The 23444-nt window shown below is 38.0% G+C and overlaps 1 protein-coding gene across 1 annotated transcript; it reads right to left on the reverse strand.

Moving 5' to 3' along the window:
- Positions 1–1299: 1299 nt before the first annotated feature.
- Positions 1300–5298, reverse strand: LOC133830724 (cleavage stimulation factor subunit 50). The gene is given in 11 exon segments (XM_062260775.1): positions 1300–2312; positions 2389–2489; positions 2588–2629; positions 2888–2958; positions 3137–3145; positions 3147–3233; positions 3315–3398; positions 3515–3587; positions 4175–4302; positions 4402–4485; positions 4979–5298. Coding segments are annotated over 10 exon segments (684 nt in total). The 5' UTR covers positions 5078–5298; the 3' UTR covers positions 1300–2312; positions 2389–2482.
- Positions 5299–23444: the final 18146 nt, after the last annotated feature.

The following is a 23444-nucleotide window of genomic DNA, read 5'->3' on the forward strand; positions in this document are numbered from 1 at the left end:
ACAGATGCCAATTATAGACGGCCACGTGTCTAACACTCGAGTAGTGGGCATGCACGATTTCACATGACAGAAGCCTAAAAGCCCCTACTGTGCGTGTCAGAAAATGATGACGTCAAGCACGAGGAGAAGCTTGGGGAGCAAATGTTGTACCCTAAAAATAAGTGTGGATTCAATCACTCACCTAGGAGTACAGCTGTCACATAAACACGTGGAAAAGGCTGGTGAGTAGAACATCTAGCTAATGTTGATGTGGGCAGCTCGAGTTAGGACATGGCAGTGCGACATGCAGATAATCTCCAGATTGCCTCGCAGGTCAATAATCTAGTTTGAGACATGTAATGGCCAGATCGCCTTTAGGATGCTCTGAACTTAATCCGAACTAAAGTTCGTTCACTCGTCAACCGCCATCTCGATGAACATGTTCAGCTCCTGGAAACCTGGTCATGACGCACAGTGAAGGATCCCGAAAAACTTGGAGGTCCCTTATACGCTCGTTAATGCCCAGGCTATATTGCACATTTATTTCCCGAGATAAGGGAGTAATTTCCATAGGCAATCGTACCCCTATGTACATGAGAATTATCTTGGTTGATTGTTTACCATATTTATGCACATAGTTACCCAAACCTGTCCAAGAATATCCACTATAAATATCAGGGACAATGGACAGGAAAAAGGACGACTCTTTGTAATACAGAAACTCTGCAAAAATTGTGAAAGAATAATAATATTGTCTCATAAACTAGGTGTATTTTAACCACTGACTCACTTAAAATTGTGAGTGTGAGAAGTTGTTCATATAATTTATTACAGTTTAGAAAAGAACACTAATATCTTTGTTATTGGATTTCTTAATCTACTATTGGTGAATAACCGTGTCAACAATAAAATATATAATTTTATTATTTTTAAATAATTATTGTAAAATATCTCAAAAATATTATATTTTAATTTGTTTAATTATTTAAGTTTCAGTCATGTGTTACAATCTACCATTAAGTATAAAAATATTATGTTAAATATAAAAATATTCTGTTAAAATTAACGAAAAGAATATATAAAAAATAGTTAAAACTAATAATTTTTGTTATCTACGCAATTTTTATATAAAAGAGATATATAGATAAGATATCTCATTTATATATATATATATATATAGATATCTTCTAGAGGAAATAACAAATCTGTTATATTATTTAAATTTTTGTTTCTTTATTTAGTTAGTCCTTTATTCTAGGATTGAATTGTTAGTTGGTGCTATTTTCTTCACTTGAGATATATTGTATAATGGTCTATAAATAGGGAATGTAATTTGATTCGAGAGGAATAAAAATTATTTGTTTCTCTTTTCCACAAAATTGCATATAAAAAGAAATAAATAACAGTTGTTCGAACTCGGACTAGAGATTTTCTTGACGGATTGATCTGGTAGTGCTCAAGCCTGACGAGGAGCCCCAATGTGAATGGAAGGCCACCTTGCCACCTTTTCTGTCGTCACCGCATCCCATACCAAAACCCAGATTCCATTTCAATTGGAGGAACCAAATAAAAAAAGACGACCTTAAAACAGCACAAGAATCTGCACAAACCTCGTTGTTAGGTTCATCTATGGATAGGATAAATTCTTCGGTATCATTGAAAATAGCCTGCGAAAGAATAAAAGTTTTGAAAGATTAATACAAGTGGGGCCACCAAATTTGTAACATTCTTTTTTCCCAGTCATATTCACTTCTTCCGAATAGCCAACCAACACACAAAAAGTTGATAAAAACATTCCCTTTTGTATGACAGGGCCAAAATATAAATATAAGTTATTAGCAACTTGATAATAATTGACATGATAGAAATAAAAACCCATAGGTGCTTCACACAAAAATAATCCAAAAGTAGGCAAGTCCTTGCACACCAGGCACCGCAACTGTGTATGAGTGGCACTTAGGTAATGTTTGACCAATCTTCCAGTGCCAACTTCCCATAGCTTCACAGTGGAGTCCTTTCCACAGGAGAGAATGAACCTACAAGATCAATCTTCATGTGACGTCACAAAGCAAGCCACATAAAGGTTACACCTAGTGATATAAGAGATCTTTTTGCTTCAAAGGTGTAAGTCTAAATAATAACAATAATAACAAATTACACTATTATGCGATTTTAAACCTTCGGTCCTTGGTAAAAATAGCCCTGGTGGCCTCCTATGATCTGTGTGCACCAACTATGGAACGTAGGCAACTCGCATTAATACCATCCCATAGACGAATTGTACCATCTTTAGAAGCAGTAACATACATGCCGCCAGTAGCTGAATACCTGACCTGATGACTAACAGGATATTGAATAATCTAAACGGTGGATGACACATTTTAAACATGAAATTTGAATTGATTTTACCTGATTTATTGCTCCACCAACACCAATCTCTGGTGCGTTAGCAGAGAGGTAACATTGGAAGGTGTTAATATCATACAAATGAGGATTGGGATGATCAGTTCCTGTGATTTTAATTTTATTTTAAACATCATCAATAAGTAATTGCCCAAACAAAAGACATAAAATAAATAAAAGAAAAAACAGTAACACATAAATTTACCTGCTAAAAGAAAATCCCCAGAGGGATGGAGAGACACAGAACCTAACACACAAAAACAAGTATTTTAAAATAATTGGAAGTCAAATCATGTTCAACTTTAGCAGGCCCAATGGAGACCGGTCATCGAGGGAATTATGACCACTAGAAGATCAGTATCATGCCTAAACCTCCTATTTGAAGGTTTCTATTTTTCTCATGGATACCAAACATATCAATGAATTAACAACAAAATAAATGTAACATGAATTGAAATTTATTTAATTAAAAAATCATTAGATAAGATGAAATTAAAAGGCTTACTTTATTGTATGATCCTTGGACGCAGAAATTAGAATATTGCTTTCTGGATGGAAATCCAGGTCATCTATTGGCTGCAGTTTATAAGAGATGAAATAAAGTAAAAGCACTAGAGTAGGTCAAACTTCTCAGATTCTATATATATATATATATATATATATTTCTATAACGGTAAATTTACAGGGACTTGAACCCCTGACCAAAAAAATGACTGTACATAAGGAATGGAGAGAGAGGCAATTGTAGATTCACCTGTGCATGGGTCATAAAATGTTCTTATTACAGGTCGCACAGGACCATCTCTTGCATCTTTTGCATCTGGCAGCATCATTTGCTTGATTTTTAAAACCTAAATCAGAAAAATGGCTGCAAATAAATTAGATAGAGTTACAGCAAAGAAAAACAATTTGCAAAACTAAAAAATCAGCACCTCAAAAAGCTTTATTGATGTACCAGAACTTCCAGTTGCAATATACTTCCCATCAGGACTAAACCTAGCACATCTGGCAACATTCTAAAAAAAAAACTTAACATGTCAGATCAATAATACGATCTCCAGATGTTACCAAATGGGAAAGAAAAACAGGTTCTATTCTATAGAACAATTTCTTATATTAAATTTATACTAACTTTGTGCTCTGAAAGATGCCTCGTCTCATGCTTTGGGAAACTCTTTGAAGAGCCTTGTGTATCTGGCACAGCACTAGTTGTCAAAATACTGCAGAATCAGCCTCCATTTTTGTATACTTTTTATAGGCATAGTTTTTTCAAATAATGTCATAAATATCAAAGGCCACAGCGAATATAGCTCCAGATCACACCCAGGGTCACTGGAAGTTTAAGACATAAGCTAGTAGTTCTAGAGTTAATTGATCCAGCACACAATATATTGAGTGATGTCTGCTATTCCCTTAACTAGTAACCCTGATTGGCCACATAAGTATCTTCTTTTAATGCTGAGACACAGACAAATAGGCTTTCCCAACTAATCAAGGCAGGTGGATAGAACCAAAATGAATTGTGAAAATGCCAAGAACTCATAAGTTTTAAATTATTTCTTTAATAACAATTCTTCGAAATCCCATGTACATTGTTGTAGACATATTTCATAAAAGATCTCCCAATCACTAGAATTAATCTCTCTTCTTCCTTCATTTGGCCTCTTAATTTAAATGTACAGGCATCTTAAACAAAAGGTGCATGTACTCAATGAAAGGCTTTGCTTGCAGCACATGCTAGGCGCTATCAAATACTAATGATATATCAGCTTATTCTAAATGGAATAACTACCTGAAATCAACAGCAGCAGTGCGAGAAGCATGAAATAAAACATATCCCGCCGGTTTTAATGTACTTGAATCATATAATAGTGATGAAGGAACCCCTCTTGCCATCTCATCTTTTTCAATTGCAAGACCCTGTACTCATCTAAGAATCAAAAACTTCTATTGCTCACCAACTGCAAATAGCACAGGAAAAATAAAAGAAGGGCAAAATTTAAAGCACTATGTACTAACCTTAGCAACCAGTTCAAGAAGTCTATTAGCCGGGACATCAATATTCAAGGGTGTCATTGTTGCAGAAGCAACCGCACTTGCAGCCTACAAAACAAAAGAAATATCAAGTACAGACTCAACCGCGGCATTTCAATCTAAATTTGAAATTGCTTGCAAATTATAAACTGGTGAGACCATTGGATTGTATGCTCATGAAAAGAAAAAGAACAAAAGAAAAAAGATCGACCTATTATCCTCGGTTGATGGAGTGAGAATCTAGATATATAAATACAAGTCCAGTTATCCTATTACCAAGATGATATAAATCAGACTACGCATACAAGTCCAGTTATCTTATTTCTTCCTCAAATTTAAGATTATTTGAAACAACGTAACATAAAATACTTAACAACTTCTTTCTCAAAACATTCACACTGCTAAGACAAATTAAAATAAAATTCCACTAAATTGACTTTAAGGACTTAGTTTACTCAATCAAGGAGTGCCCAGAGAATGAATCTAATTACATTGTAAAAGTCAAATCTATGTTGTTTTTTACAAATTTATCTCAGGAAGCAAAAAAATAAAAATAAAGTACCTGATTAAGATTGTAGTGGCGAAGATGAGCCACGATGAGAGAATTAAGCTGTCTGTATAGCTTCCCATCTTGAAGAATGTTCTCCAAGCTGCTATCCATCTCTCTCACCAAAAATCCCTAAAACCCCAAAACCCCTAAATATTTCCTTTTTACTCTTTCCTGCTAAAAATTGTTTCTATCTACCTTTTCTCACTTAAATTTATTTTATTTTTTCATGAGTATTTTTCTTCCATCAAATCTTATTTTCTTTAGGTGATTTTATCATCATAATTTTTTTATCTCCTCACAACTATCTAATTACACTCATAATAAAATCTCAATAGAGTGTAAAAAAAATTGTGTATAATTATATTTTAGCATATTTTAAAAATATATCACCCTTATGCCATGTTTACTAATTTTTTTGTAAAGGTAAAGTAAATATTCATTAATAGGTCAATCGAACAAAGTTCATTACAATGAAATAATGCTTATAAAGCAAAATCAACCAATATAGGCATACCAAGACGTTTACAATAAATAAAGGAAAGAATACCCTAACAATCATTTCAACTAAAGGTTCAATAAGACACAAGCAGTCACACATCGAGCGAGTGCGAAGTTAACTAGATTTCCTCTCCAGATGAGTAATTGCCAAATCAACCCCATCAATGACTATCAGTCAATGATCTTCCAATAATAATTGAGAAATAACATACACATTATTCAAATAAGAAATAACGGAAATAAAATAACGACCAACTAAGTTCAAGAAATTCGACCACATAGAGCACTATACCTTGAAACAAATGGTTAATAGAGATTAGGTCCACCAAGACATCATCCACAATAGGATCACAAAGAAAATCAGCCAAGAACAATCCAAAATGAACACACCAACCAAGATAATCTCCGCCAAAAATACCACTAATCCCAACAGGAGAAAAATGGAATGGCGAAGGGTGAATATCACCCTTATTTGGAACATAAAAGCATATAAAATTAAAATAAAACTGCAAAAAGACAACCTAGGCAAACCAGAAATCAACAACGCAAGGCCCAATGACCACAAAGCCTCTCCAGCCCCAAATGATCCCCTAACCCCCTGACCGCATACAAGAGCCAAGAAATATCTAATCCACCCCAATCCTCCAAGTCCCCTTTCCTAAATCAAAGACCCCACTGAAGAAACAGAGTTGACTCTAGAGATCCACGCCAATCATGAGAGAAACCACTTCTGGAGCACCATCCTCCGTCGTAGGAAGCACCAGGCTAAGACATAAACTGTGTTGCAGACTCCACAAAGAGAAGAGGGAGACCACCAGACACAGGGAAGCAAAGGGGGCATCACAACAATAGGGCCTCTTGGTCGAAGCCCTACCGGAGCCCGGAGGCAGCCCAGCGAAGCCCCGATCGAGAGGAGAACTATGTGGTGGCTAGGGTTATTCGTGAACCCTATGCGAGAGAGAAAATAATAACATCTTATTTACATAAATGGTGTGTTTACTTATGAGATTAAGGAGTGAGAATGGGATATGAGTTTCATTACCCTTGTTTACTTTCCTAATTTTTGTTAGGAATGAGAATGAAAATTGTGGCACCCACACCAATTTGGGATTGAGCAATGGGATGGGAAATCCCATGAGATTGGAGGGATTGTTAGGATTAATGCCCTAAAAGCATGTAAAGATATTTTATTGATTTAAATAGAAGTACAATTTTATTAAATTTTAATGTTATAATTAATGTTTGAATTAATTATATAATAACATCAAGAAAATTCCTTATTCATTCATGAGAACATGATATTGTATTAGTACGAGATAATTAAGATCGTATATAATGAATAAAATAGTCAGTAACATATTAATGTAAGGAATCTTTAATTAATGGTTGCTAGTACGGTTTACTAAGCATACGGGATGTGAGTGATCTAGATTTATATTACTAATTTGGATAGTCATCTTAGTAAATGTGTTGTATATAATAGAGATTATATATGACAGGAGCTGTGATGATTAATTATCTTTATAAACTTGTTGTTTGACATAAATATTTAATTCTTATCATAATAGATGGTCATTTGTAGACAAGTCTAAATCCTGAGTATTCATGCACCCCTGTTTGTGTCTATTGGATCTTTTGATTCACTCGTTAAGGTTTCTTAGTATAATGAGGCTAATGACTATTTTGTTTTGGAAATTCAATATCATGAATAGCTAGGAACATGATTTAAAATAACGAAATACATACTTTCTTAACGGGTCGAATATTGGTTCCCTTAAGGGCTAATTCTGGAACTGAATAGTTATTGAGCTCAAACCAATAATATGATTATAGATTAATTATTCACTAGTGAATTAATGGTACTTAAGCATCAAGAGGTAATTAGAAGGGTAAAAAGCTAATCTTGACCAGCTCTAATTAATTAACGAACCAATAAATGGAGGGCAGAACTACATTTATTGATTATATCAATGAACTACAAGAGAAAACTCTGTAAATATAATTCTATAAATACATAGAGTGCAATTCCATATTTATAGTTGAGTAATCATGAAATTAATAACTAAGATTATTAGATTAAAGAGTTTAATTAATAATTTGGTTTATTTGAGCTTCGTATTATAGGTCCATGATCATCAAATCACCTTTGTCCTACACTGTCAAGGGTAAGGATGTCAAAAGAAAGATTTGTAGAGAGGACTTAATTGCAAATGAATTAATTTTCTAGGGCAAAAAAATAATTATGTGATAATTATGGGCAATTGATTAATTATGAAATAATTATTATTTAACTATATAGTTTTTATTTTGAAAAACTATAGGTGAAAATAAATATCAAACATGTTAATATAAAGAGAGATTAATAAATATTTTATTTAGAATAAGATATTTATTTATTTATTTATTTAAAACAAATATTTTAAGATAAGGTTAATTTTGAATTATCTGATATTTATTTTGGGATAGATATATTGTTTTAAATATTAAACAAATGAGAAAATTAGGGAAAACCGTAATGTGCCTCACACCACTCACTGTATTTCTCAGTGAGTGGCGCCACACACAAGGGTTTCCTATCCCTAGGATTTAAATTTTGAATTTCAAATAATTTGCTTATTTAATTATTCTTTTTTAAATATGATTCAAAATAAATAATTAAATAGGTTATGAATGATCAATCTTATTTTAATAAAAGAAAGATTAATTAAATTAGTTAATTATCTTTATAACCTGAAAAGAAGTGATACTTTTCATGAATTGTTTTTCATAGACTGTAACGACCCAAATCTTTATAACCTTGATTAGTGTGCCGGGAGGGCATAATTGGATTATATGTGATTTAATGATTTAAAAGCATGTTATATGAGTACTTGAATATTTGTGATGCATGACTATGTGTATTGGTATGCATGTAGGCCCTGATTACGTTAGAAGGGCATAATCGTAATTTTGGCCCGTTGAGGGCATAACTGTATATATATGTGATAAACTTCTGAGACCACATTATTATGTGGATATATTTGTAATCTGTGACTCGAGGCGATCCCAGTGAGCAGTTTAGCGAAAAAGTCACGGCGGGGATTTATACCCGGCTCGGGGCGAGCCTGGGGGTATTTCTGGGAATTTAGCAAATATACTGGAGTCTATTTTGATATTGAGGAATATAATTGGTAATTAGTTAGGTGTCGGGAAGTAAGTGGTACATAATAGAGACACTCAAGGAATTAGCGGGAATTGGGAAAAATGACCAAAATGCCCCTAGGTGGATTAAAAGGTTTAGGATTTATGGGAGGGTATTGTGGTCATTTGGCTTATAAAGGATGAATGTTATTAGGATTTATGCCTTAGTGGATTGTGTAGAAAAGGCTGGAATTCTGAAGGAAAGAAAAGAAAGAAGAGAAGGAAAAAGGGAAATTGGAAGTCTATTTCTCTCTCTCTCGGTTTAAGCTTTCCTTCACCATTTCTTGAGGTCTTTTGGGGCAGAAACTCAGGGAGAATCCGAGTAGAAGCTTGAGGCTAGGGCTCTTGGTCTGGTTGGAGGAGTTGGCAGGGGATACTCATCTTGTAAGGTAAGGTTCAAGGTAGTTTTCAATCTTTAGTTTTTGGTATTGTCATGGACTTAGTTATGATGGGAGTTCTAGGGAAATTGAAGCTGAGTTTAGAGGAGGTGAAGGCCAAGCTAGTGAGGAGGATAACCTAGGCTAAGCTCATCCAGCAAAGGTAAGGAATTCTAGTTCAAGTTCTGTGGTTTTAATTGTGGTTTTTGTTGAGTTTCTGAGTTTTAGGTCCAGCTATGGTGAATTCTTTGATTAGGGGTGCATGTTGTACGCCCTATTTTTCCCACGGGCTATTAGCGAGCTGAGATACGGCCTAAACTATATCAACCACGTGGACATCCCCAAAGACCGGAGCTGCCATCGTAAGATCCTACCTCCTTAGCTCGAGGTAACCTAAGGGTTCGCCAAGATTTCTTAAGGACTGAGTCTGGACTCTGAAGGCCACAGGTCGAGGGAAGCATCCAGCTCGTGGTATGAGCTAGAGTTGGAGGCTATGACCTTTTATAAAGTCAACCACGCTAGGTAAACGTGCACATATCAGACATCACGTGTCTGATATATCCCTGACTTCTCGGACACGCAGCATGAACGTGCGTATTCAGACACCCACGACTGGGTTGGGTCGTGCGGCCCATTATCCCCTTACCTATTGATTTGACCACACTTATGTGTCAGGTTTAGGAATTAATCATGAATGTCACAGAGTTGACAAGATAGGTAAGAAGGTCACAGGATGACCTTCTTACCAACTCCCAGGTGCCTTCTCCTATAAATATGGAGACCCTGGGAGTTACAAGGGGTTGGATTCTATTGTGTAAGAAATACCCTGTAAAAGAATACCAAGCATATAGCAATAATATTGACTGGTGGAGTAGAAGGATTTTAACCTTTGAACCACCTAAAAACATATTTGTGTCACCAGCCCATTCTCAAAGGATCACTCATCTATTTCGGTTCAACATAGGCACTAATCTCTTCCTCTTATTTTCTTAAATTACCTGTTGGCGAAGAACCACGTCAACACATGTGATTGAGTTATGTGTGGTTGGGATTCTTGGGATGAGTGGAGGATGTTGGTAGGCTTGTGTTTTATGTTTGGTTGAAGTTTGGAAGAGTTTTGGTAAGGGTTGGCTCGGGGAAAATCGAAGGAGGAAAAGGCAAGATTTGCTGTGCTGTGACTAGCGCTACATCACTAGCCATTGGGCGCTGTAGCGCTAGGCTGAGTGGTCTGGGGCGCCTTAGGCTCTGTTTGTAGCGCTGTAGCGCTACCCTGTTTCCAGAAAGGGGTTTTTGAGTTATTTTCAAGGGTTTTTTCCCGGGGATTCGGGGTTTGATTCCACCACCTCGTTTGGTGGAATTAGGGCTTCCCGAGGCTAGGTTTTGGACTTGAGGTTTGGTGATGATTCTGATCTATGGTTGTGACTAGGTGTGCACCAGGGCTCAAGAGGGATCGTGCTTGAGGATCAATTGAACAAAGCTAGTGAATCTAAAGGTAAGAAAACTGCACCCGGTTATGTGTTTGTGATGGGACTAAGAGCTCCCTATACCTGTAAAATGTCATAGATGGTATTATGCCATGGGACATGTGATAAACGGCCTAAGGGTGCCGTAAATTATACTTGCGCACAGGGCACAACTTGGCCACTGGTAGTCGAGGACAGCTTAATATTCACTGAGCTCGGTTTAAGCGGGCCGGAGTCAGTGGGATAAATAGAGGGTGCGGCCTAAGGGCATTAACCCTAGTTATCATATGTGGACTTATTGTTGATATGAAATGATATACTTGGTATGCTGAATACATGATTAACACGAATGCTTAGACTGTTGAGTACATGCTTATGCGGTATGAGTTACCTGATTTTCTGTTGAATGATTGCGCTCTGTTATTGTGTTTTCTTGCTGGGCCTTGGCTCACGGGTGCTACGTGGTGCAGGTAAAGGCAAAGGCAAGTTGGACCAATCCTGAGATGGAGAGCTGCGGGGTTGAATGTACATAGTTAGCTGTTCGGCCACCACGGCCGAGGAGTGGAACAAGACGAGAAATGCTTAACCGTCTGTTTTTCCTTAGAGTGGCTAATCACTGTATTTAAATCTTAAATCTTTTGTAAACAGTCTTTAACTTATGACTTTTGGGATCCCGTGTAAAAAGATAATGTCTATTTATAAGAAATGCAACTTTTGAGACCAAAATCTTTTAACCCTAGTTCAGCTATAGTTTCAGTACATGTTTTGAACTAAATGACTTGATTAGCAAGTCTTGCACCTTTATAAACACACAGTGTAACGCTCTTGGCTATCCAGGGCGTTACATAGACTGTGAGACCCTCTCTTTGAAAAGAAAGCAATTGTTTTTTCTCAAACCTAAATACCTATCCAATATATCTTCTCTCAATCAAACTTCTCTAGATCTCATGCATTGAGTACATTTAGAGAGTCCTAAATCAACCTTTTGAATCCTACGTGCCCACACACATCCTTGTGTGTTTAATGATTGGTTTGGAAGATCGAGGTGTGAGCTTTCAGAATCTATATTGGAAGATCGTTGATTTATACAAAAAGATTCGTGGATACTTGATAGGCTTCAAGAGGTAATCTCTAATCTATTTGTATGTGATTTAATATATCTATATATGTATGATCCTAGCTAGTGTTAATAAATTTTTAAAATCCTATTTTCGTTGCGTGTCTCTGGTTTACTCTTTTAATACCAACAATTGGTACCAGAGTAGTATACATACTATTGTACCCTGATTTTAGCACGAGTTCATTCACTTAGCTTGGGTACAGCTGGCAGATAAATACATGGAGAGGTGACTAAGGGAAATAATATTCGCTTATTATCCACGTGGACAACTCGAGATTCATAGTGGTCATACGTGGTGTAAGGTGTCCTGAGTTTATCCCGAACTAAGGATGCAATGGCTGTGAAGTGTGAGCTCATAATCTTAAATAGCTGTCGAAGCACGAGCTTGGAGGAGATATTCAGCTCGTGGTAATTCTAGCATACTGCATACCCGCAGATCCCCAGAGACTCGGGATCCATTTATATGTTTATTCATGACCAAGCTGTCATATTTATTATCTGAGATAGCAGGAAACTGTTTATTCTATTATCAAATCATATCCCAATATAAATGGGAATTATTTGTATTAAATGTAATTGTTATGTAAATGTGTGATTGACTCACGCGGTTACCCAAACTTGTCCATGGAATTCCCTTATAAATACTGGGAATATTGGACAGGAAAGGGGACCATTATTCTGTAATACCGAATCTCTGCCAAAATAGAGAGAGAAATAATAATAATATTGGCTCATGGACTAGGTGGATTTTAACCACGGAACAACGTAAAACTTCTGTGTTCTTGAGTGAATTCATTTTATTTTTCATTACGGTTTATTAAGCACTAACATACCTTATTATTTCTTAATACATTGTTGGCGAAAAACTGCGTCAACAGTTTGGTGCTTTCATTGAGAGGGAAATTAGTCCTTCATCAAGATCCCAGTCGATTCTCATCATGGTGCTCACTCGCTCAATGCACGATAATGAGATAGAACAACTTGGTGGGAAGGAGGCCCATCATACCCCTGTTTCGAACGAACATGGCCCTGAGATCTAGCTGCATCCAGGAAAACAACCGACGAGTCATGGCGACACTAGGAGTTCGGCGTCATTGCCACCGAATCCAAAACCCGACTACCTAATTGCCGTCGAATTGGAAAACATGTAATTGAGAAGCCATCTTGCTAAGACAAACAGACAGATTGAAGAAGTTTTGGCTTGGTTACCCCCTCTTGCAACTGACGTTAATGTCAGAAAGAGGCAAAGTGGGTCTCACAAGTCCCACAGGAATAATTGATCCAAACGAAGTCAATCAGTCAAGACAGCCACCCCAAGTTCTGTACCTACAACACGTGATCGCCAGATGCTCAACCCAATGGCCCTCATAAAGGTCACCAGCATGTCAGTCGGTCGGTTAGAACCGCAACCCCAAGTTCCGTGGCTCCTTCACAGGTCCCTAGAAATGCCCCTCGCAATCCACGAAAAGGGACTGGGACAGGCTCACAAAGACAAAATGTCCCAACAAACCATCCTACGTCATGATCGAACCGTCAGGCACAGAGAGCTAGAGACAATGGAGTAGAACATAGGTGGGCTAATTTAGTTCGCCCTGATGGAGCAAGGATTGCCTCACCAATAAGGCATCCCCCGTCACCTATAAGACATCTGACGCCACCTCTTCCTACACGAGACATTCTAGCTTATGGACACAGTAGGAGAAATCCACCCCCATCTACCAATACTTATATTCCATGGACATGTATTGAAAATCCAGATCCTCAGCCCCAACTGCGAGCTGTAAGCTTCGCAAATGGGAGTTACAGGACTGAAAGTCATCGTAGTGTTAGGTCCTTGGGCAACCTAAGAAATCAGTTGAGTTAAGCACAAAGCCCTCGGTATGATCCACAACCCGATTTGTGCGATCGTTTGAATTCACAAAGGAGGAATCCAGCTTGGAATGAAGGTGTTAGTTATACTCGACAAGAGGGAGGTTCGTCCATAGTACGCGGTAATGGGAATAGTGCCCCACAAAACCAAGCTCGAGCTTGGAGGGACAGTAACCCATCAAATGCATACGATAGAATGGGAGCTGTTGAACAGCCCCCAAGTAACCTAGGAACCAAAGATCAAACCCTCGAGAGACTAGCTCTAATGGAAGAGCAAATTAAGAGGCTTTTATCTGGAAAAGACAAAGATGATTACGACTCAGAGGATGAGCTTGAGCCTTCTGCTCCAAATATTGTGGCGACCACATATCTGGTAGGCTTCAGAATGCCACACTTGTCAAAATTTGATGGAGATGGAGATCCGTTAGACCACCTCGGAATGTTTAACACCACGATGATGGCCCATAATGTCAGACTCAATCTAAGGTGTATTTAATTCCCAGCAACTCTGGTTGGGCCAGCCAGGCAGTGGTTTAAGCAATACAAGAGACATTCCATAAGCTCGTGGAAGAATTTTTCCTCCGAGTTCAAAAAAGCATTTCGAGCTTCACAGGCAGCTCGGGTTGATACCGATTCATTGGCCAATGTAAAGCAGCAACCTGGTGAGACATTGAAGGCATATCTAAGTTGGTTTGCCAATGTTGCTGCACGAGCTAGGGATGTTAATGACAGCTCCAAGGTCATGGCACTGAGGAGAGGAATCCTCGTCGGGGGCGACCTGTGGCAAGAACTCCAAAGGAAAGGAATTAAGAGTGTGGATGAATACTTGGCATGAGCTCAAGAGTGGATTAACCTAGAAGAGGTGCGAGCTTCCATCGCGGGAACCAGCCAGACCCCTGTCCAGCCCGTTGGAGTAGTAACGGACGTTGCAGCTACGACTCAAACCGTTACCCAGAATAACCAAGGGAGAAATAACCAAAGGAAGGGAAATGGTGAGGGTGACCAAAGCAGGACGAAGAAAAACAAGTCTAGGGAGGAATTCAAGTCTATTTATGCCACTTACATCGACCTAATGGATATTAGGGAGCGCATCTTCCTGGAAAATTATACTCGCCTTCCATGGAAGAAGCTAGAGTCGTTGAAGAGCCAAAGGGCGAAGAGAGATTCTTTGAAGTTCTGCAGATTCCATAATGATATCATTCATAACACTAGCGACTTTTGATAGCTGAAGGATGAATCAAAACTCTCATCTCATTAGAGCGGGACCTTTGGCCCAGTATGCCCAAAATCTGGTGGTCCCTAATCAACCCACTGGACAAAACCCTCCGTCAGTCCCCGAAGCTCCAGTAAGTCAAACCGGAGCTTAAGCGAATCAAGATGCCCATCCTCCAATAGTAGGGGGAGATATACCCACCATTTTGGGAGGACCTTATCTGGCAGGCTCGAGCAGCGGGGCCCATAAGGGAGTGGAGTTCATTCCGGAACAACGATTATCGAAACAGCAACGATTGGAAAAACAACCAATCATTTTTGCAGAGGAGGATGTTAGCCACGTCCAATTCCACACATAACGATCCCTTGGTCATAACCGTTTAGCTCGCCAACCAGAGGGTCCAGAGGTTACTAGTAGATAATGGGAGTTCTATGAATCTACTTTTCAGGTCCACCTTGGAAAAAATGGGGTTGTTTGTAAATGACTTGAAGGTGACTTCAATGACTTTGTACGGGTTTTTTGGTGAAGGGTCAGCAGCCATCGGGATGATCGAATTAGTGGTAACATTGGGAGAAGCTCCACGAACTGTTTCCAAGTTACTTGAGTTCGTGATAATTGACTATCCAGCTGCATACAATGTGATTTTGGGCCGACCTGCGCTGATGGCATTTGAAGCCATAACCTCTATCCGCCACCTAGCAATAAAATTCCCCTCAGTTGCGGGAATATGCACCATCAAAGGTGATCAGCTCGCTGCCAGAGAATGCTATAGCATTTCTATGAAGGGAAAATCACAACCTGGGCAGCAAACTATGTTCATAAATGACAGAGGCGAGGAGTCCCGAGAAGTAGAAGTTACTTGCGTGACGGAAGAACCTCAGCAAAAAGAGGACAGTAACGACACCCAACACGATGACATTGACCCACGGATAGGCAAAGACAAGTCAGAACTTCAAGCTATAGAGGAGCTCGAGGAAATAAACATTGACCCCAATGAAGCTTCAAGAGTCGTAAAGATTGGGAAGAGTCTTAATGATTAAAGGAAGAAGAAGCTGGTCAATTTCTTACAAGAGAATCTGGATGTTTTCGCCTGGTCACATGAAGATATGGTGGGAATAAGCCCGAGCGTAATCATGCACACTTTAAATTTGGCCAGGAACGTGCCTGCAAAATCCCAAAAAGGGAGACACTTGGAAACAGTCCGAGCTGAGGCTCTTGAGGAAGAAGTAGCCCGACTACTAAAGTGTGGGTTTATCCGTGAAGCAAAATACCCGATTCGGATCGTGAATCCTGTGCTGGTCCCAAAGCCAAATGAGAAATGGAGGACCTGCATCGACTTCTCTGACCTGAACAAAGCTTGTCCCAAGGATTGCTTTCCACTACCAAGGATTGGTCAATTGGTAGATGCCATGGCAGGTCGCGAGCTCATGTCCTTCATGGATGTATATTCTGAATATAGCCAGATCACGATGAATCCTACGGACCAGGAACATACTAGCTTCATGACCCCAAATAACGTATATTGTTATAAAGTCATGCCCTTCGGGCTGAAGAATGCTGGAGCAACATATCAATGCTTAGTCAACAAAATGTTCGTTAATCAGATCGGGAGAAGTATGGAAGTGTATGTCGATGATATGCTTGTGAAATAAAAAATTGTCGATAATCATGTATTCGATCGAGAAGAATGTTTTTGAATCTTAAGGAGGTATGACATGAAGCTGAATCCTCAGAAGTGCACATTCAGAGTGGCATCTGGAAAATTTCTGGGTTTCATAGTCAACACGAGGGGAATAGAGGAAAATCTCGAGAAAATCAGATCGTTGTTAGAAATTCCCTCGCCCAGGTCGCGTAAAGAAGTTCAAAGCGTGACTGGAAAGGTGGCAGTTTTGAATCATTTTATTTCAAAATCCATTAACAAGTGCCTGCCATTCTACAACTTGCTCAGGGGAAAAAAAAAATTTGAGTGGACTGAGGAGTGCGAACAAGCATTACTCGACCTAAAAACGCACCAGCCTGAGCCCCCATTGTTATCTAAGCCTATGTCTGGAGAACCTCTGTTCCTTTATTTGGCCATGACAAAAAATGTAGTCAGTGCCATATTAGTTCGAGAAGAAGGTTGTTCTCAAAAGAATAGTATATTATATAAGCAAGAGACTTTTCGGAGCTGAATCACAATATCCATTGATAGAGAAACTGACATTCTGTCTGATATTAGCTTCCAGGAAGCTCCGGCCATATTTCCAGTCCCATTCAATCAACGTCATGACCGACCAACCTTTAAGACAGGTTTTGCGAAAACCTGAGATGTCGGGACGTCTGTTAAAATGGGCTATCACACTTAGCCAGTTTGAGATATTGTACGTACCACGGACCTCAATCAAAAGTCAGGCCCTTCCTGATTTTATGGTTGAATGCACTGAATTTCAAGAGGAGCTCTCGAAGGAGCCAGTGCAGGAGTTATGGAAAATCTTCGTGGATGGATCATCAAACGAGAACGGATCAAGAGCTGGAATCATCTTAATCTCCCCAGAAGGACATTGATTTCATACAGCCCTGAGATTCAAATTCGAGGCATCCAACAACGAAGCTGAATATGAGGCTTTACTAGCTGGGCTGAGAGTAGCAAGGGAGCTCAAGGAAAAAGTCATCCAATGCTATAGTGATTCTTAGCTCGTGATCAACCAGGTATTAGGAGAATATCAAGCTTGAGGTACCAAGATGGCGGCCTACTTAGCTAAGGTGAAGGGAGAACTGTCTGAATTTGAGTATAGTTCTGTTGAACAGATACCTCACGAGAAAAATTCATATGCTGGCGCCTTGGCACGACTTGCCACCACAAAAGAAGCTGAGACATTGAATGTAGTGCCAATGGAGTTCTTGGAGAACCCAAGTGTAACCGAAATGATAGAAGTCGAAATGATCGACACAAGACCGACCTGGATGACTCCCATAATGGAATACCTGTAATGCCCTGGATAACAAAGGTCATTACACTGTGTGTATGTAAAGGTGCAAGACTTGCTAATAAAGTCATTTAGTTAAAAATGTGACACTAAAACCATAATTGAACTAGGGTTAAAAGATTTTGGTCATAAAAGATAAATTTCATTTAAATAAACGTTTGATACACGGGATCCCAAAATCAGGGTTAAAGAACAGTTTACAAAATTTCAAAGGTTATGTACAACCACAAGCCACTCTAATGACAAAATAGGCATTTTAGGTCCCCCTGACCCTGTATCATCCCTCGGCCGTGGCGGCCGAGCAGCTGACTATGTACATTATGCCCCCAGAACTCTCCAATTTAGGGTTGGTCTAGCTTACCCTTGCCTTTGCCTGCACCACGTAGCACCCGTGAGCCAAGGCCCAGCAAGAAAACCATAATACAGAGCATAACCAATAACAATAATCAAATAATTCAGAAACATTAACCAGATATTCAATAGACCATAGTGTTCACATAATCAGTGATATCAATCAACAAATCAATAAACTATCACCCAGGTAATCAACATGCCATAATCATCAAATTAACAATAGTAAAAACATCATACAATACCTAGGGTCGGCGCCCTTAGGCTGCACTCTCTTGTTATCCCACTGACTCCGGCTTACTTAGGCCAAGTTCAGTGATTATATAGTTAACCTCAGCTACTAGTGGGCGAGCCGCATCCTGTGCGCAAATATCAATTTTGTCACTCTTAGGCCATTTATTTCATGCTCACATGGCATAACACAATCATACAACATTGTATACAAATATAGGGAACCCTTAGTCCCAACATGGCCACACAAACGGGTGCAGTTTTATTACCTTTGATTCCGAGCGGAGAAAGTGAACTGGTTCTGAGCACGATCCTTAGCCTTGAGCCTCGGTGACAAACCTAGTCACAAGGGCCATTGATATCCATCAACTTCTGATCAGAAATAAAATACCTAAGGAACAAAACTAGCCTCCAGGACCTCAATTTCTACTAAACCAGGTAGTAGAAATTGTCCCAAGCTCCTAGGTTTGAACCCCCCCAGCCCTAAAATTTCTTAAAACACTTCCAAGGCCAAATTCCCAGGCGGGTCGCGACTTGGCTTAGCAAGTCACGACTTGCCCTAAGTCAGAGAGAAATCTCCCAAGCCAAAGGGGAGGCGGGTCGCGACTTGGCCAAATAAGTCGCGGTGCCCCCCAAGTCAGAGAGCTCCCTAGGCCAGAAGGGCCACATGCGCTGCAACACCCCCAGGCTGGGTTGCAGCGCGCCCTGCGAACCCAGAGAAAATGTGGGTTTTTTTCTCCTCCTTCTCCCAACCAAGAACACCTAAATTTGCCCAGAATTTTCCCACACATACTCTTTCAATTTAACACCAATTTTAGCTACGAATTAGACCCATATTCACTTATTTTATCAACTAATTTCCCAATAATTAATACAGAAATCACACCTCAACTCAGACTTAGAAATCACAGCAATATCCCTCAATCACTGGTCTAATTCAACTAAAATCCATACCCCAATTCAGCTACAATCTTCACTTTGAATTCCCAAACTCTACCCAGCAAACCGAGTAAAAATTCAGAATTAAAAACTGAAATTCTTACCTCAAATATAGTTGTCTTCTCCTCTGAATTTCCAGCTCCAATACCCAGCTAAATTCTCCTTCAATTCCCTTCTGTTTTCCTCCAAAAATTCCCAACCCAAGCTTAGCATCAAACTTCAACAAGGAAGAGAGAGAGAGAGAGAGAGAGAGAGAGAGAGAGTACGTGAGGGATGGGAGAGTGAGTGAGTTGAGACTTTTTCCCTTCTTTCTTTCCTCAGATTATTCTATAATCTTCTGCTTTGTTCTAAAAAAAAGGCTGAGTATACCCTTAGTCTTAGGAAATGACCATTTTACACTCCCAAAATAAAACTAACCTATAACTTAATCTGGGGTATAATAATCATTTGTTCCCAATTCCCACTAATTCGTCGAGTGTTCCTAATATTTACCACTTAAATCCCATAATCTAATTAATCACCAATTATTTACCCAATATCTAATAATCTCCAATATATTTTCTAAATTCCCAAAAATACCCTTAGGCTCCCCCGAGCTGGGTATAAATCCCTGCTATGACTATTTTGCCAAACCACTCACTAGGATCGTCTCGAGCCATATGATACAAATATATCCACATAATAATGTGGTCCTAACAATTACCACAAATAATCACACTTATGCCCTCAACGGGCCAAAATTACAAGTATGCCCCTATAAGCTAAACAGGGCCCACATGCATATTAATACTCATAAACATGCATTTCACATATCCATATAATCATATAATCATGTATATCACATAATCATGCATTTAATCATTTAAATCACACATAAACCAATTATGCCCTCCCGACACGCTAATCAAGGCCCTTAAGCCTTATTAGTGATTTTGGGTCGTTACAACTATCCCCTCCTACTGAGAATTTCATCCTTGAAATTTACCTGAATAACTCAGGATACTGATCCTGCATTGCTGACTCAAGTTCCCAGGTCGCTTCCTCGACCCTGCTATTCCTCCATAACACTTTAACCAAAGGAATCGTCTTGTTTCGTAGAACCTTATCTTTCCTGTCTAAGATTTAAACTGGTTGCTCCTCATAAGACAAATCTGTCTGCAATTCCAAGTCTTCATACTTCATCACATGTGTTGTATCTGAGACGTACTTCTGAAGCATAGAAACATGGAATACGTCATGAACTCCCGACAACGACGGTGGCAAAGCTAACCTGTAAGCCACTTGTTTGATCTTTTCTAGGATCTCAAAAGGTCCAATGAATCTAGGGCTCAGCTTGCCCTTCTTCCCAAACCTTCTCACCCCTCGCAGTGGTGAAACTCACAGAAACACGTGGTCCCCTACCTGGAACTCCACGTCCCTACGCTTAGGATCAACGTAGCTTTTCTGTCTACTCTACGAAGCAAGCATTCGAGCTTAGATCTACTTACACATTAGTCAGTGCACATGATTTACATTGACTTGTCAATCTACGATATGATCTACTTACACATTACGATGTTATGTTCTTTCCAGAACATTAGCAAAGTAGATAAGATCGGATGTATTTGTTACATTGGACTGGACCGATATTGACAGTTGATAAGATAAGTAAACATACTATTATTATCTATTCTAGTCATATCATATAGTTGACCATAGGTCAATTTAATCTCAATTCTGAATGGTTAGTATTCTAACTTATTGTATTATTTGAGTTCTTTGACTTATTCGTTACGAGCTTACCCTACGGACTAGCCCATATTTACTTCTTGGGAACACGGTAGTATAATTGAGTGGGAGTGTTAATCATAGATATGAAAATCTATAGCTTCTGATGAAAAAGTAGAACAATGATTTCCTTTTAGTTTGGTTCAAGGAGCTAAATGATAGAGATCTCATTTATGTATTTAATATTAGTTTAGTGAAATATCATTTACAAGGAACTAAGTGTTTTATGGATAAAATACAATGCGGGGTAAAACGATATTTCAGTCCCATCTCATTGTAGACCGTCTATAGAGGATTGAGTGATAATTATGGTTGTAACAATGGATAACTAATAACATATCTATATTGGTTATAGAGTGTTCTATGAATTCAAGATTGCAATTCCGAGTCTTTAGTGGAGTCACGAGGAATCAATAAGTTAGTAAATTTATTTGTTAAATTGATGATAACTTATTGGAGCTTGATTTCATAGGCACATGGTCCCACTATATCTTGGATAAAATCATCTAAATAGTCTCAATTAATTGATTTAACTATCAATTATAATTATCAAAGTTGACCAGGTAAATTTTGGATAGTTTCACAGAGTTATGCAATTTAGAGAAGAAAATGGATTTTAGGGCAGATTTATTAATTAAGACAAATTGGTGTCTAAATTAATAAATAAGTTTAAATCAAGGTTCAAATTATAAATAATTAATTTGATAAAGGATTTAAATAGTTATTTAATCAATGAATCAATACAAAATAATACGGGCCTTGAATTTAAGTCCAACGGGCTTATGATTAAATGGGAAATTTCAAGGGCCCAATGCCAATGAGAATTTCGACCTAATGGTCGATATTATGTATTATTTTGATGATTTTTTAATTGAAATAAGTGATCTAATTGAGTCTATAAAAGGAATGTTAAGCGGGAGTTGAAAATAGATGATTAGAAGATCAGAAGCAGAACAATAGACCAGAAGATCTAGTTTTGATGCTTTAGGGTTTGAGAGTCTCTCTACAACAAAAGTCCTTTTCTAAGCCTCAATATTCTCTTCTCTTTGTGTCTATCTCATGTGTTGAGAATTGCCCACTCTAGTTTAGGTGATTCTAAGGATACTTTGGAAGGCTGTGAAGAAATTTGAAGATCAGTTCAGTTTCTTGGTGATACCCTGTGACAGAAAGGATACAAGAGTCAGAGAAACTGAAGGAATGAGTTATTTTTTCTATTGGGTATAATGTAAGTTTTCTTATCATTATCTCTGTTTAAATTCAATTATAGAAACATGTTCTAGGTTTTCTTATATTAATTTGTTTATTATAAGATTTACATGAAAATAAACAAGATCATGTATAAGTTTTCCCACCACAGCCTTGCGCAAACCCAGCCTCGTGCCCCTGCGCGCACCTAGCCCTCCAGCTGAGCTCTGAGCCCCTAGGTGCACCAACCGCCCAACCGCACACACCCGAGCCCCTTGGCTTACCTTGTAACCGTCGGCCTTAGTAATCTAGGGCACCATTCTTGGTGCCCAAGTTAGATCCTATTTTTGTGCAATTACCTTTTATTTAATTAATTTTAAATTATTTGAATTTAAAATTTTAATTATCTTATTTTATTTTATTCGAAAAATAAAATATTTTTTAGTTGGTTAAGATTTTATCTTAAGTTTAAATAATTATTTGAATTTGATTATTTAATTATTGGAATGTTAGTTTCTAATTAATTAGTTGTGCCTAACAAATTTCTAAAGATTAGCAAGAAAGCATAAAAGTGAGGAGAAACAATTTTGGAGTCTTGAAAACCCCCTAAAGACTATTTTGTAATTTTATTTCTATTTTTTCAATGGTTGTAAATTTAGAAATACCCAATAGTACTCGTTTCATCATTTATTGTTTATTTATTGTATTTATTTAAATAAATGTTAATTAATGTTTGATTGATAACATGATCATGCATTAGTCGATTACATGCCATTCATGAAACCCCACACAGTTTTCATTAATCATGCATCTTTTAGAAACATCATTATTGAGGATTGTCCTAACTGTTTATGTGAATTGTTTTGGAGAAATCAATTGCAAGTAAACTACTAAGTATTAAATTAGTTAAAACTTGGTAACTCACACCATAATAAATGCAATAGTTATTATAGGCCTTTAGGATAACCAACTTTATTTAAAAAGTGTTTTAGTAAAGGTAGAGGAATGTAATGGATAATTATCTAGATCACATTAATTGTAAAACATGCTCTTTTTTAATTAAATGTATTTTGTAATTAGTTACAATCATAGGGTTATTAGTAAACTAGTAATTAATTTGGAATTAATTGATTAGTTTAATAAAACACATTATTTCTAAAATAGTAAGAGGGAGAAGATGAACATCTCAATGTGACCTATGGTCTCTATTATTAGTACAACACCGTGAGATATGAATAAGGCCTCGAGGCAGCTTTGTTTCCGTCCCAATAAAGAAGATTTCTAGATATATTAATATTAAGGTTGGCTTCTTACAAATA

The sequence above is a fragment of the Humulus lupulus genome, chromosome 4 (genome assembly GCF_963169125.1).
Source record: "Humulus lupulus chromosome 4, drHumLupu1.1, whole genome shotgun sequence".
Taxonomy (NCBI): domain Eukaryota; kingdom Viridiplantae; phylum Streptophyta; class Magnoliopsida; order Rosales; family Cannabaceae; genus Humulus; species Humulus lupulus.